At 38.6% G+C, this 16,740-nt stretch overlaps 1 protein-coding gene across 7 annotated transcripts in view; it reads left to right on the forward strand.

Annotated features, from left to right (window-relative positions):
* Positions 1 to 16,740, forward strand: part of CSRNP3 (cysteine and serine rich nuclear protein 3) — a 109,086-nt gene that overhangs the window by 72,598 nt on the left and 19,748 nt on the right. For all 7 annotated transcript variants that reach the window (XM_017835174.1, XM_017835178.1, XM_017835173.1 and 4 more), the window contains one exon: positions 2,013 to 2,183. In XM_017835174.1, coding sequence (XP_017690663.1) covers positions 2,013 to 2,183 — 171 coding nt within the window. The remainder of the gene's footprint in view (positions 1 to 2,012; positions 2,184 to 16,740) is intronic.

The following is a 16,740-nucleotide window of genomic DNA, read 5'->3' on the forward strand; positions in this document are numbered from 1 at the left end:
GGAGCTTACCTAGTTCCAGCTTTCTGGAAGGAGCAGAATGTGGCTGGCTCAGAATTAATGAGTCCTAAAGGTAGCTTCAGGGATTTAAAGAAGTTCTATTTCATGAGAAATGTAAATTTCTCCTTTATTTTTCTTGCTTTCAGTGGGATTTGGCAGAGCCCTGTGGTAAGTCTGTAGTGCTAGGTGTGTGTCCTCTGCAAGTATAGTATGTCATTAATCCTAGACAAATTTTTTTGTCTGGATAAGTGTCAGCAGTGCTTGTCTTTGCAGTGCTGCAGGCAGCATGGTGGCAGCTGAGTGTCCTCTGGGCAGGCTTTAGCTGTTCTTGATTTCTCCTCAGTTACTTAAGAGCACACTTTCTCTGTAATCACGTGTGATATTTCTACCTCTGCTGCTAAATTTCCGCTTGAATACTTTGCTTTATAATCTTCTATTCAACCTCAGGAATATATTAGGCATCTTACTTCTTAATGTGGGTATCACAGAATAATTTAAATTGGAAAAGACCTCAAAGATCATCGAATCCAACCATTAACCCGACACTGACAAGTGTACCACTAAAACATGTCCCCAAGTACCACATCTGGGCATCTTTTAAATACCTCCGGGAATGGTGACTCAACCACTTTGCTGGTCAGCCCATTTTAATGCATGACGACCCTTTCAGTGAAGAAATCTTTCCCAGTATCCAATCTAAACATCCCCTGGCACAGCTTGAGGCCGTTTCCTCTTGTCCTGTCACTTGTTACTTGGGGGAAGAGGCTGGCCCCCACCTGACTACAACCTCCTTTCAGGTAGTTGTAGAGAGCAGTAAGGCCCTCTCTGAGCCTCTTCTTCTCCAGGCTAAGTAACCCCAGCTTCCTCAGCTGATCCTCATAGGTCTCTAGACCCTTCACCAGCTTCATTGACCTTCTCTGGACTCACTCCAGCACCTCAGTGTCTTTTTTTGCACTGAGAGGCCCAGAACTGAACACAGGACTTGAGGTGCAGCCTCACCAGTGCCAAATTCAGGGCAACAATCACTGCCCTGGTCCTGCTGGCCACACTGTTTTTGATACCAAGATGCCATTGGCCTTCTTGCCCACCTGGGCACAGGCTGGCTCATGTTCAGCTGCTGTTGACCAGCACCTCCCCACTCTCTGGCCTGGCCATCCATCCAGTTTTTAACCTGGTGAAGAGTACAAGATGTGAGCAGCCGGTTTCTCCATAAGAATGTGGTGTCAAAGGCTTTAGTAAAGTCCAGGTAGACAACATCCACAGCTTTTGCTTCAAACACTAGACTGGTCACTTTGTCATAGAAGGGCTTCAGATCAGTCAAGCTGAACCTGCCTTTCATAACCCATGCTGGCGGGAGAAGAGGAGAAAATTTGGGAGGCAATTAGTGCCTCTGACTGAGGTGAGGAATTTCTGAATTCCAGGTATTTTTTGAGCACTAAATTGGTATATGGTCTTTGTGACTTCATTGTCTTTTCTCTGTCTGTAATATTGGAATTATGAGATGGATTTCTTTTAGAGAGATGTGAACACTGGTTAGATCACATATATTTGGTAATGGGAACTGTAGTGTTCAGGATGATTTCTTCTTACTTAATTTCATCCCTGATTGTGAACATTCCTTTGTCCTGTGGCAGCCAAGGGAGGGACCAAGTCAGGCTCTTTGAAGAGAAACTGCAAGTTGTTTCTTTGTTTGAAATTTCACAACGTAACCCAGAAACCAGGGATGCTATTGACATCGAAATGGGAAAAATACTCCCTGAAAGCAAGCTGTTACACATTATCCTAGTGAAATAACCATCTCCGTACATGTCAAGTTAAAGTACGACTTAAGATTTTTTTTTTCTTATGGCTTCGCTGTCTCCTAATTAATTATGTGTAATTTCATACTAAATGGTTATTCAACACTAGAAGTGGCAACTTATTGGTACTTCTAAGTAAAAATTACTTTGGAGGTTATGACTGCGTATTTTGCAGCTGGATGTTTCGGTGTCTCATTGCTTCTGTTCGTGTTACAGGTGCGTGTGACAGCATTGCAGCGATGAGTGGAATTTTAAAGAGGAAGTTTGAAGAAGTTGATGGCTCCTCACCTTGTTCCTCTGTGCGGGAATCAGATGATGACATTTCTAGCAGTGAAAGTGCTGACAGTGGTGATAGTGTCAATCCATCCACTTCTAATCATTTTACCCGTAAGTACTAAATCTGTGTGTCTAAAGAATGATTCCTGTTTCTCAAAATAAAGTAAATTTTATGGTTAGATAAGCATGATGATTTTTAATTGAACAGATGATAAAATGGACTCCCTGTGGTGTTTAGTTTGTGACTTGCTCAAAATGACTTAGTAAACTTGTATCCTTTTGACTTCTTGTTAATTATATAAAACTATTCATCATTGTAAAAGTTGGAAGTCACTTGGAAGCTCCTACCTATTTGCTGATTAAATTATGTAGCTGTTTGTAGTTATCATTGGGAGTTGTGCTTAAAGTATTTCAGATAGGCACTGTACGGAAAGTGCTTTATATAAGTTTGTTTATTTTCCTTAGGTAAATGTAGTGCAGCTGTCAGCTGTCTGCAATACTGCATTGGTGAGAGTTCTTCTCCAAAGGAAATATAAGCTTTCTTTTATTTGGAATTGAGGAATGTTGTGTATGGGACACATTATTTCAATAGTTTCTGTTCTTCATGTAGCACAGGGTATCTCTGTACTTAGGCAATGAGTTTGTGTACTGATAAGAATTTGGTCTTAAGTTAGCAAAGCTACGTGTGCAGCATATGTTTCTGGGAAAAATTAGTTTACAGTTTATGTTTGCAGTTTATGATATTAGTTTTATGTGATTATATTGTTTTAAAAGTGAACTGCGCATTTTAAAAAGCAGGGGTTTGCCTCCTTCAGCCCTGTTGCATATAGATCTCCCTACTGGAGTTAATTTGTGAAGACTGTGAGCCAAGGAGTAGGTGAGACTCCTCATCACTGCCCATATACAACGTGGTCCTTGTCACTCTCTGGTTTGGATTGTGCCTGGAAATCATGTTTGTAGCATGGGATATGAATGTTCCGATAACTGATCCGTCTGCCAAATGCTGCTGTGCAGTTTGAGCTGAGGTTTGGGCATGAGGGTCCAAATCCTCCTTGCTCTAGTGTGGGAGGGCACAGGCACAGCTTTTCAAATGGGTTTACATGGAACACTCACGATGTGCTATATTTAAGATGCAGTACTAGTAGGGGACCTATTTTATTGAAATGCCACAAAGGGGTAAGCAACCCGGTAAACCTTTTGGTAGTATCAAGAAATATTTTGGTAACAGTATTCTCTGCATGCTGATATTCTAACTTTTGTTGAAGGAATTAGTTGATGATTCATCATAGACTGAAAACAGTCTTTTTATATCAAACAGTCATTCCCACCCACATAGAAGACAACAATGTTTTTGTGAATACACAGATAATACAAAGAAAGCAAATAATTCAGGGGAGAAACTTGGAAGTTGTAATACATGCATGTAACAAAAAGCTTTAATTGTAGTTGACACAATAAATAATTTAGTTTTTGAATAAAATCTGCAAGGCAAACTATGGCATTTCAGTATTATGACTAATGATCTGTCTAACTGAGATATTTGGCCAGAGTAATAAATGTTTATCTGTGTGTGCACTCACACACACACACTTATAGAGATTGTACAGATTACATTTTTTTAAATACATACATACATATATATATATCTCTCTCAATCAGTTGGCAATATGGAAATAGAAAGAGTAAATGATTTGCATGTGCATTGATACTAATTTCTAAAAAGTATTATCTTTAATATAGATGCACCAGCCTAAATTCCAAGGAATCAAATACAGAATCCCAGTATTATATAAGGTTGGTCTGGGAAGAAAAGACTTGAACTGATGGCCTTGGCTATTTGAATAGGCAAACCTCAAGGTCCTCAAGGAAAAGGCTTTTGGAGATTTCTTTCAGTATCTGACATTGTGCTTTGCTCTTACTGTAATGCAGCATGCTTGCAGGAGCTTTATAAAGGAGATCATTTTTTATTGGTAACAAAATAGAGGATATTGATGGTCAGATGAAGTGTAGAATGAAAAGATGGTTTAATGCCTACTTAACTGCACACATCTTGCATCCAGACTCTTCCAATGTGCATCATTGTTTTGTAACTTTACCAAGGACACTCCATGTTGCACATGCTAGGGAAGTAAGATTTTGTTAATTCATTATTAAAATGCTGCAAATGAGATTTTGCACCTTCTTCTTCTCTCTTAATAGTAAAGCATATCCGTTACTTACATGTTTACACAATCAATATCTACCAATCAAGTGGTGTTGGAAAAATCACTTTGGAAGCCTTAGGCACATCCGCTTTTTATATAAGAGCAACTCTGCACTAAAAAGATGAGTCTTAGTGATGCTGTATTAGACTAAAAGTTAATATGTGTTTGCAATAAAAATTAATCTTGTTTATATTTAACGTTAAAACGCTGAAAGATATTTTCAACTTGATAACTGACTATCTCTAGTGAAAAACAGGGCTTTTGTTGAGATTGGATTTTTATTTTGTTTTGTTCTTCTCACATTTTCTTGAGGCTGTGTGCTTTGATTCTGGAAAGAATGTTTTAACTGGACGTTTGTTGAAATGTTTATATGCACAGGATTTCTTTTCATTTTGGTTTGTATCAGTTGGTTAACATCAGTGATGTGTCATATCATGTGTGATACTGAATGCTCTTCAGGGCAGGAGCACTTTCCGTTGTGTGTACTTAGATTTTTTTTTTACCTTCTAGATTTTTTAAACAGTTTTATTTGAAAAAGCATATTTTGAGTTCTAGGAAGTGATAAAAAATGAACTGATCATACTGAAATAAATGCTGAGTCCTGTCTTGTGAAAGCTGAATATGTAGAAATTGTCAGTGTTATGTCTCATAAATACAGGTGTCTCACAGAGCTGCTAAGTGATGCTTAGCTGAAAACTACATGCGGATGTGTTGTACAGTAACAAAACTCTTAACAGTGTACATTGGAAGGTGTTTTTCTTCATGCTCTAAACACACTCATCTCCCAAAATAAAAGATAAGACCTTTTCCATGTCAAATATTGGAATCTGTACTGTTAAGGATGAGGTCTGTGAGACTTTTCCAGTAAGCAGACGGAAAAGAGCCAGTGCAGAAAAAAGACTGGCCAGATTCCTTGCCTCTGTTACATGCCTGAGTACCTCCTTGATGGAGGTTATCTTTCTAAGCCTTCTCCTGACATGTTATACCATTTGTCTTTGGTGAGACAGTGTCAGATTCTGTGTACTGTCTTCCTTCTGGTCTGTTTTCATATAGGTAAATATGAAGTTCAGTATAAACCCTCTTTTACTGACTGGAAATGAAGGGGTTGTAGGTGACCTGTAGTCAACATCGTTGATTCTGAAACTGAGAATTTAAAAAAAATCCTAACATGGTCCTCTAAGTCTTATTTTTCCTTTCTAATTGACCTGACAAAGAGATAATTTTAAATCACTTGTAACTACAGCCCTTTCAGCGCTTCAGCAAGCAGGCAGTTGATGTACAAATCTATCTAGAATAGCTGATGCATCTCAATATTTACACAACCCTTGAAACAGTATGTGTTGGGTCAGATAAACAAGAGCCTTTCAGCTATCCTGCTCCATTAGCCTTAAGGTCAGTTTAACCTGCCAGCTAAATGTGGCACCCAGCTGCTGTGGATCATTCAGGTGGGACAGAACTACCAGAAGATAGCTTTGTTCTCAGCAGTTAACCCTGCACTGTGATGGCAGGAAATACATGACTGAGATGTCCCTAAGTGCTGACTACTACACAGGGGTAAGTACAGGGTTTCTTTAACAATATATCCATTTAAATAAGTAGAGACACAAATGATGACAACAAAAAATGAGTAAATCCCTAGCCTAAGTTACAGGCTTCTGAGTTAGTAAATGAAAATTATAGTCTATAAAGAACAGACAACTGTTACCAGGTTTGTAACAAAAAAAAAGAATAAAATAGTATTTTCTTGACCAGGTGTGTGTATTTTTACACATGTGCACATTTTTAAATCTCTTAGCAAATGGTGTTGGAGCGCCTTGATTCCTGCTGCCTTTTTTACTCACCTTTCTCAGTCTATTGAGGTAATTTCAGTTTGATTCAGCAGGTCATTAGTCACACTGCAGATTTACCTTAATGGATGCCAAGGTGTATTACTAACTAGTCCCCATGCCTGTCCCATTTCACAGCCCCACCTTCATCTCAGAAAGAGGGATGTTCATTTTCAAGTAGCAGTCCAGGTTTGCGTATATCATATGAGCAGGACTAAGAGCATGTGTTCCCTTTTTCCTTCGTGATACATGGAATACAGGGCAGGAGCACACACAATGCCATTTCAGCTCCTTTAAATTGACCTGTTCAGTTAGGGCACTTCACTGCTCTGTTTCCTCAGCTCCACAGCGAGCTGATGAATCTGGAATTGCTGTTCAGGATGTCAGTAAAACACCCTGACCATTCCTGAGATTGTGTGCACTGAGGGACACGGGGTTCCACACTCCTGCTTGGGTGTGGGGGAGTGAAGGGCAGTGAAGCTGGTAAAGAGTCTGGAACATAAGTCCTGTGAAGAGCGGCTGAGGGAGCTGGGGCTGGAGAAAAGGAGAAAAGAAGGCTCAGGGCAGACCTTACTGCTCTCTACAGCTACCTGAAAGGTTGTGACAAGGTGTGGGTCAGTCTCTTCTCCCAGACAAGGGGAAATGGCCTCAAATTGGGTCAGGGGAGGTTCAGGTTGTATATTAGGAAAAACTGCTGCACTGAAAGAATAGTTAAGTATTGAACAGGCTCCCCAGGGAAGTGGTGGAGTCACCATCCCTGGAAGTGTTCCAAAAACAAGTAAACATGGCACTTCACAGTACAGTTTAAAGGATATGGTGGTATTTGGTCAAAGATTGGACTTGATCATCTTGGAGGTCTTTTCCAGCCTTAATGATCTATGATTCTGCGATTCTTCCTGCCTTGTTGAGATACCTACCTCTAAATGCGTGAACTTTTTTCTGACGAAGAAAAATACCCAAATTTAAGTTACAGAATTGCATACAATTGAAAGACCTAGAAGACCTCGTGAAGTCCTGTCTTTTACACTTTGGTGCTGGTAAAAATTCCCCATAACATATTAATCACAGATGCATGTCTTAAGAAACATACTTTGAGGAGGTGCTGCTTTCCTCTGCCATTTCAGCTTAAGTGTAGTTTAGCTGAAACTTTCTGAGTTTTCTTCATCCCCTGCATGAAGATCACCAGCACCAGCTTATCTGATAAGGGGATCATCACCAACAGGAGGTACTGCCGTCCCACATGCTAGTTGATAACCTCCATCAGTTGTCTCTGTATTGCCATTAACATCGTCACTGTCGTGAGCAAGGTTATCCTGCAGCCATAATCACAGGTCCTGTCATTCCACTAATTAGGGTACTGTCTTTAGAGTGTTGGATGCCTTAGGTTCATTAGGAGTGTGACAGGTCAAGGGCTCTGAGAAAACCCTTTGATCTCTAAATGCTCTTGCCATCTTTTGATTTTGCTGTTAAAGATAACGAGGAATTTGATATTACAAATACATCCCTGTTGCACTTCCTTCAATATGGCCTTAAAAGTACTGTTTGAATATTCTAAAGCTGCTACCATATTGAGACTGCCTCATCTATGTGGCCATGCAGAACTTGGAAGAAGGCATGAAATCATTAGGAAGGTGTAGCTTCGCTTAAATTACCTTTGTAGACAGATGAAGCTTTATTTGGTGTAAGGTCAATAGCACAAGTCATTACCTGAGCTTTGAACTTAGCTGTGTGTTTAATTGCCGGTTAATGATGGAATTTAAATGACTTAGAAGTGATGCTGCTGGCTTATTATGGAAAAACACTTAGGTGTAGCTAAATGCAGGTATTCTTTTTTCATGGCATCTTGCAGTTATTTATATTGTCAGCAACCAGGCTTGGAATTTCCTTGATAATGAGGAATATGTTCTTACTGCTATTGTTAACTCATGTTATGAAATGCTAACAGGTTGAGAGATTCTGATATTTGATTTTAAATAAGTTGGCTCATCCGAGTAGTAAATAACAAGGAATGCAAAGAAATTCAGTTATTTAATGCAGTGCATTGTTTTTCTCTCAAAATCACGCAGAATGACAGGGCAGGGTATGCCATGACAGGATCTTGCCTGCTGTCTTTCATCTGGAATGAGGACTACTGTAGAGGGAGTTTCTAAAAATTGAGAAGAGGGGTTATGAAGCAGGGTCCCACTGGGTTTTAGAAGGATTTGTACAACTAATTCTTATTTTTTAAATAAGTTCTCTACTATAAATAGTGCATTTCATACGCTATACAACCAGAGGGACAGTTTTTGCCTTACATGATGTTTTTATTGGCTTGGAAAACATCAAACAAATTTTTTTTTTGTAGATGTTCATGACAGATACACAAAATATGTTTGCAAATGCAAAGTCACAGACAGCTGAATGGGTAGTTGTGTTTGTATCAAATGGTTATTCACAGAAGTCACATATAAGATGGGACAAAGGATTGCCTGTAGCGTCATAGGAGAGCACAGCAAATGCAATTGTTATGCATGGGTGTTCCTGCAAGGATCCCTGGTAGCAGCTTTCCTCCTCATGAAGCTGGGGCTAAGGTCAGGAATAATCATCTATGAAACAGCAGCTGGCATTTAGAGTAAATGGAGAGGCAGAGAGCAGTTAACCATCTCCACTCCTCCTCGCAGGCTGATGATGTTTGCAGAGTGGAGAAGCTGGACTAGTATGATGAATGTCACAGAAAAGCTTTCTGGAGATAGAGGGTGCTGAGGAAGTAAATGTAAAGCTTTCACTGAAATTTCAGCAGTAAAGTTCCAGCTTTTAGCATGGATCCCCAGAATTTAACGAGTGTGTGAGATTTTAGACAAAGCTCTCAGCAGTGAGGTAAAACGTTTAAAGTACAAATTAAAAACCTCTCCTATTCATGTCAGACTTGTCTGTGAGCTAGTTTTTTTAAAGAACCTTTTCAAATGTGACTTAAATCTAGCATTAGGCAAGCATTCCCGTTGAGCCCCTCCTGTGAGGTGAATTTATCTTTGACTTTACCCTAAAGGAAGGTACCAGAAGGATGGAGCGGTGAAATGCTACTGGGGTAGATGTTGCTGTTCCACAGCATTGTCCCTCTCCTTCCTGTCAAATTTCCACTACTCAATTTACACATTTTTGAGTATGCAGTTCCCTTTAAGACTTCCAGATTCAAATTTATTCTATAAAATACCTCCCTGCCCTCAAGCTCACATGTTTCTTTAGGGGGCTGTATTTTGTTTCACAGCATTTGCTCTTAATGTAGATTTCTAGCATGTAGGAAAAGTGTTTTATCATTCAGGGCCGAAAATTTGTAAATTTAGTGTATGGAGACTCTTAGAAAAATATCTTTTGGAAGGCAGTGGGCTAGAAGGAGAGGTAGGAGAAAGAGGTAGAAGCAATTTCTGGATACGACCTTTTCCCAGTTTTTGTTTTCTGTGAAGGTTGGGAAGCAAGATGGCTTTTTTAGGCGGTGTTCTGACCTGGATTACCGTGATGGATTAGACTTTGCTGTTCTGTGGTGTTAGACTGATGAAACACTGCATGGGAAAGTCATGGAACAGGTGGAGAATGGTGCTAATCCTTCTTGCCATAATGGTTTTTATGACAGTAAGAGTATGTTAAAAGCAGACAAACAGGTAGTAGAGTGTAAGAAATGCAGCATTTCCTCCGGTCTAAGAGCTTTAATCCAAAAGTCTGCTTCATGCATGTTTTTTTCAGCCTTTTGAAATTTTCACGTGCCTAAAATATTTCTGCGCTGGTGACAATGAATTGCTTTGCTCTCATTGATGCAGGAGTGTGAGTAATCTGCTGGGGAGCCATATGGTTCACATTTATTTTAATGTGTCTTTGACATCAGGAGAATAGCTGAGACAGCAGAAGAAAGTGCTTATGTCTTGGAGTTCAGCCAGAACTGAGATCGTTTAAGTTTCGTAATCAAAGAACTACCAGTTTTCTCAGTAAAAAATGTTTGAAAAACATGATGGGCTTAAAATGTCACTCCTATCAGAATTTAGTAAAATGAGGAAGCAGGTTTTGCATTTTATGGATGGATACAGCCACAGCAGGTACTCTTCCTGAGTGGGAGTTTGGGCTCTGCGTTGGCCACTAAACACACGGAAGGAAATGCTGTGTTTTCCCCAGGTTTCACACCACTGCAGCTCCACTGCCCAGATGGAAAAATGAGGACGTTCAAAGGTGAACAGTGCAGCTGCAGAGTGCCTTCTATGTACGTGAGAGCAATTCAGGAAAACTTTGTTTCAGTCTGCCAGCACATTATTTTTGTTGCTTATCTATTTTATCAGTTATAATTTACTTATATGCAAATGGAACTTGGATGTTTCTCTTAAGAAAACATTGGACTGCTAGTGTAAATGTTGATTTTCGCCTTTGCATTTTCCATTTTCTGTGGGATAGGGAAGTTGTATGGGCCAATAATGCAATCTGTTACAAAGATATAAGAGACATATGATGACCGAGTATGATAAAACCTGAATTTTTCAGATGTGGAAAGAGCTGGGGGGTTGTGTCTTGTCATTTTTCACAAATTCGCAAATAGATAAATAATTATTATTCTCAGGGATGGGTGAAGAAAATACAGCTTGAGGTGGAGAAGGGAGGGCACCAGAAAAAGCTGCAGAACTTTGTACCAGTGGTGGGAGGAGGCAGTGGGGCTGTTGGGTGCAGGTGGCACCACCAGGATCTTCCCCCTTTCCTCTCTGGGCTGGGGGCTTCTCAGCCTCGTTGGCTGCCGTGGGTGGGACAGGCCAATAAACAGTTAAACCCCAGAGAGCAGTAGGATTCTCTGCTTCTATCTCTCCTCTCCATGCTTTCAAAATATCCTGGTGTGGGGTAGGAAGAGGAAGGAAAAGCACACGATTTCAGAAGTTAGAGAGCTGTAAAAAATTAGTTAGTAAGGAAATTCTTCAGTCTCTAATAATACATACAATGATAATTTTTGCTTGCAATACAGAAGGTAGGTACAGAAAATCTTACCATTATGAGGCTATTGGTAGGAATAAGGTCATGGCAACCATCTGGTTTCTTCTGTATAACTACAGCACTAAGGAGATAGTCTCTAACTGTAGTGTTCCAGTTACATTAAAATATAGTGCAAAAATATTGACACTTATTCGTTACAAATTACTGTATTGCTATATCTTTCTTCACCTGTGTCTATTCGTACAGGAATACATTCCTCTAGATGTGTGTTTAACTTTTTTACCGTATAAATTACTTTATTCTCTTTTATTAACTGTTGGTGAACAAGGGCCTTTCTGTATTCTCTAACGTCACATGATGTGAATGGCTTTCATTTTTTCTTAGCTTCTTAACTGAGGACTCTTGTTCCAAATCCAGAAAGTATTTCCTCACTTGCTGTGTTTGTTTGATGACAGCATTCCAGCACAGATCAATGCTTTGTACAACATACTTTAGCCAGGATGAATCTAAGTTTTATTGTCAAGCTACTCTTTGTAATATTTTCCCTTCTCCCATTAATTGTCATTGTGATGGAGACTTATGGGAGACAGCAGCCTAAGTAAGAAGGAAGAGCAGCCATGGAGCTGTGTTGTAGAACAGTTTTCTTTTTTAAGGCTATTGTTATTCTCATGATAGCTGTATTTTCTTTTTTTACTTTGATACTTTCTTCAATTTGGACATTAAAGTTTTATTTTTAGAGTATCTTTGAAAAATTAGTGGGGCTTTGTTTTAGAGGACACGCTGTGTTCTGGAAAAATCCATTTAATGCATTTGATCAAGTACCTAGAAACTGAAAAAAAAGATATCTGAGAAACACTTAGTCTTTCTGGTAAACCATCTTGTATTCCATTACTTTTAGCCACTGGGAGATAAGAACTGTACTTTTTAGTAGGTGAAATGTTACCATTTTAAATTGCAGCCATTTTAATAAGAATAGTGTTAATAAAGGTTATGACTTAGTGTCCCAAAGTGGGAGATGGTCTTCAACTATGTGTATAATTTATCACCTGTGGGAAAAACCGTAATGATGTTTGTGTGCAGCCTATGAATAAATCACTGAAATCTCAGTTTCTTGATAGACTGCTGAATGGTTATCTCTAATCTATATTACAGTCAATGACTGAAAAAGGGTCTTGCTATAACACAAAAGTCTGGCATGTGGTGTTTATGCACTGTGCTATTCTGCAGGTCCTGGCTCACCCAGGTATTCTTAACTTTTGGAAACCTTAGAGCTTCCTTGTGTGCTCAATAGCCAGAGAAGTCTGTAGCCAGGAATTTTGCGTAAAGAGAAATGACAGAAATATATGCAGTCATGAAATAAATTATAACTGCTGTGGATAAAGAGAATTGTTATGAGGGAGAGAGGTTAATAACTGAGAAAAAAATGAGTAAATGGATCCTCTTGTGTGTGTCTGTGCAGGCACTTCATGAACAAAGAGAGCTAAAGGGAAAGCACAAAGAGCAGGTTGTGTTTCCAGGCTGGGTTAGCCACACTTGGGTTAAACAATGGTTTGCTATTAAAAGTTTTCCTTCTTTCTTTTAAGTCTTTTGGGCTCACTTTTAGGAAGTTTGTTTACATACAGTTGCCATTTTTGCCATAGATGGTCTGTGGTGCAGATGTCTGTGCTGTGACTGTAGCTTGGGTCAAGTGGGACCTCGATGGGACTGTGCTGTGGCCAGATACAGCCCTGACTCTGTAGCAGCTGCCTTTGCATGGCAAGGAGCTGATAATCTTGCAGGACCTGGCTTGACTCCATGAGGAGGAAGGCCAGTTGCAAGCAGGTTATTAACTTGAGCTCTGCTCAATCCAAAAATGGAGCCACTCAAATGTCAAATGCCGAAAGTCAAAATTTCAGCAGTTGATATTATTTCAGATGAGAACTTACAACAGTCCCATTTGAAGATATCTATGTCTGAAGACCTTGTTCAAATATAGTGACCTTTTTGGAGAGATAGTTCTGTACTGGTAGTTATGTTCTTATCACCATCATCCTTCCCTCTGATTACTGATATGTTTTATGAATTACAATACTTATGTCTCTGTCAAAAATATTTAACTCCATATGATCTTGAAACATGGAACTAAAAATTACATTAAATGTTTAAATACATGAGAATGGAGCATTTGTTTCATTCCATGGAATATATCAGACTTGTAGTATATAAATGTGTTAAATATCATGTGTAATCCATAGGACAGTTTTAGGTGATGATGAATATTTTTATTCCCTCTGGCATCCTCACCCACCAAAGTGGGTTTCACATTCGTTTTCAAAAACCATCTTCTAGTTGGTGCTGACAGTGTGTGTCCAGTAGATGCTAAAAAACCACCTCTCAACCTAACAGCCTCTGCCTGGAGTCACTACCATCCCTGTTGTACAGAACAGATGATAGTGGCATCCACTGATACCATTTGTTACACAGGCAGATGGCATGGAAATACTTTTTTGAGACTGGCCAAGCAAGGAAGCCATTACTAAATCTCTTCTGGAAAACTGTGGTGTTTACACTCTCAGTGGATAAATTTATAGGTTACAGGCTTTGGCTTACCTGCAAAACCTTTGAAACTGACTCTGGAGAGGCCTGCAAACCTTACACAGTCTGTGTCCTTCATTCTGAATGGAGCTTTCTAACTGATTAATGACAGTAAATTTTGCTCTCTAATATAATAATAGTCAGTAAACTCATGCTTTCTAATATGTCAGAACATATGTATTTTGTATGTTCTTCTGCTCTGTCTTGAGTTAAGCACGGTCCTTAGCAGTAATTACAGCTGATTCGAATGTACTATTTAAGGTACAGTGCATGCAAAATAACATATGCCCTTGACTCTTGATAAGATGCTCTGAGAACCTGAGTTCTTGTTGGCTTGAAGGAAATGTACTGTGTTATAGAGCACTTTGTCCCTGATGTTGGAAAATGTCCAACATTTCCATTCAATATCTAATAATACTTTTGAGCTCACATTAAGGCAGCCCTCTGCTCAGAGATTTTAGGAAGTATAATAGAGCAAGAGCATAGTGCCTTTGTGGTGCTGACTGTGCTTGCTTTCATGTCCTTGGTTACTGAGGTGGTTGCAGTTCTCACATCTCCTCGCTGGCATCTCTCATCTATGCTTTTGGGTAATCAAATAAAATCCACTAATCTTTTGAAGTTCCTGCTAGATCTGTTCTTGTAAACAACATTCTCATAAATACGAATATATTCTGACTCCTTAGCAGTAGCATACAAGAGATGACCATGGGGTTCTTCACAGAGCCTTAGCTCTGCCCTTTATCAAGCTCCTGGGTGAGACAGAAGCAAACTCAAAAGATAGGATGTGTTTCAGAAAAAATAATCCCATGTATTCTGAGGGCTATGAATGTTTACATGCATGTTTAATTATACAGATTATCATATAATTTGTCTGACTCAGAACTATAATATTAATAAATAAAATCATGAACTTTAATGGCATTTACAACAAACTCATGTCAGCTCTCACACTGTCTTCAGTGCTGGATTTATAGTGCTGCTGATGGTGCAGTTACAGGATGCCAACGTTTTCTTGAACTTCCGTTTAATTGTACTTTAACACAGTTTTTCTCAGTGATACATTAAAAAAAGCAAATGACTGATGGTATGGCACTGATAATTCAATTATTTGATTCCACTGTGTACATTCTACACCTTTTTGGAACACCCTTCACTGAGAGCATGTAAGTGAATATAGGACCTGAGCTTATTTATCTGTTTTATATTTATAATCTAACATACCTGCATGCATGTTATTTATATAATAAACTATACTTTTAGCCACTTATTAGTATTTAGGAAAAGTAATACTATTTCAGTGTTTCACTGAGCCCAAAAGAGTTCAGTGGTTACATCAGTAGAACACACTGTCTGTAATTTGGATACAGGGCTGTATTTTCTAATATGCTTGTTTTTCCTACAGTTAGGTAGATTATGCTGGGTTTTTTGGACAGCATTACTTTGTGTAGAAGTTTGGGGATTTACATGCCTGACGATTAACATTTCACTACATTATAATATTGGAGACTGAACTGTGTTTTAATTGTGGCAATAAAGCAGACCTGTTATGAAACCAAGGCGGAAGGCCAAGTGCTTCCTATCTCTAGAGACAGTGCAATTTTAGATTAGCAGTGTACATCACGTTGCTCTTAACTGCTTTTATAGAACATTTCCAAGTCATTCAAGACTGTTTTGGTACCCTTTAAATCATTGTACTGCCTGAATCCTGGCAGTGAGGTCTCNGAACTTCCGTTTAATTGTACTTTAACACAGTTTTTCTCAGTGATACATTAAAAAAAGCAAATGACTGATGGTATGGCACTGATAATTCAATTATTAAAAGTGATAAGAACTATAAATGCATTAATGGGTTCTTTAAGACAGTTCATGACAACTACGGTCTTACTGAGAAACTGCTGACAACTTTTAGGCATAAACATATGGCAATGTATGAAAGTCATGTTCTACATTTTAATAGCACACATATGGACAAAAATCCACATAGTGGAAAACTAGTGTAATCTAGTTTTTATCATAGATGACTTTTTTTTCAGCTGGAAGTAATTAGATTGCAGACTCTTCTGCTTAGCTTCATTTAATTATTAATATTAGTGTGTAGTGTCTGAGTAAAACTTATGGTTCATTGCTTCATGTATAGCAAGTAGTATGAAAGTAGCATCTCTGCCATAAAGAGATTGACAGACTTACAAAACATGAGTACTTTTATTGCAGCATTTGATATTTGTGCCACTAAGCAGCCCTGTCAGAGGTTCCATAGCTAAGATATAAACCAAATTACTATAAACATAGACCTTATATCATAGATATTGAGGTTTACAGTTGAAGATTCAAGGGTATTCACTGGCTTGTATGATTTACGGAATTACCTTCTATATCTTCATGAGACATATATATATGTTTTCAAGAGTAACTTTTCTTTCCCTGAGTATTTTACTGTAGTTTCATCTCTCATTCCGTTTGTGGCTAGTTCATTTAATTGGTAAAATAGCTGCTTGCCCTTCAGTAGCTGCCAGTATTTCTTCCAAAATAGAGGCATCATCCAGGTGAGATCCAAATAACATTGATACTGTTACATCAGAAATTGAATACACCCTAGAATGATTTAGATACCTCGTTCAGCAGAAAAAGGACCTTTTAATACATACTTCCCTATGTACTAGAGCATATAGGCAGTGAAGGTTCTGATTCAGAGTATTAGCTTTTATGCTACGTTGAAAGAATGTCACAGCATCAAAATTGCCCCATCTTCCAGTTGCTATAAAGTTGGTTTATTAAAGGTAGTTTTGTTTTGAAACTGTGGTATATATGAAAAAGAACAGCACATTAAAACAATATTTTATATAATGCAAAATTGACACACCCCTATCAACTAATCTCTGCTAACGAAATAACCCTCTTCTCCACTAAAAGCTTCCTGTAAATATTTTTGACAGGCTCTGTTGATATGAGATTTACTTAGTCGTGGAGTTTGTATGTAAGTTAAACATGCCTAATGTAAAAGAATTTGTCTTTTGATTCCACTGTGTACATCCTACACCTTTTTGGAACACCCTTCACTGAGAGCATGTAAGTGAATATAGGACCTGAGCTTATTTATCTGTTTTATATTTATAATCTAACATACCT

The sequence above is a fragment of the Lepidothrix coronata genome, unplaced genomic scaffold (assembly GCF_001604755.1).
Source record: "Lepidothrix coronata isolate B3197 unplaced genomic scaffold, Lepidothrix_coronata-1.0 Scaffold250, whole genome shotgun sequence".
NCBI lineage: Eukaryota > Metazoa > Chordata > Aves > Passeriformes > Pipridae > Lepidothrix > Lepidothrix coronata.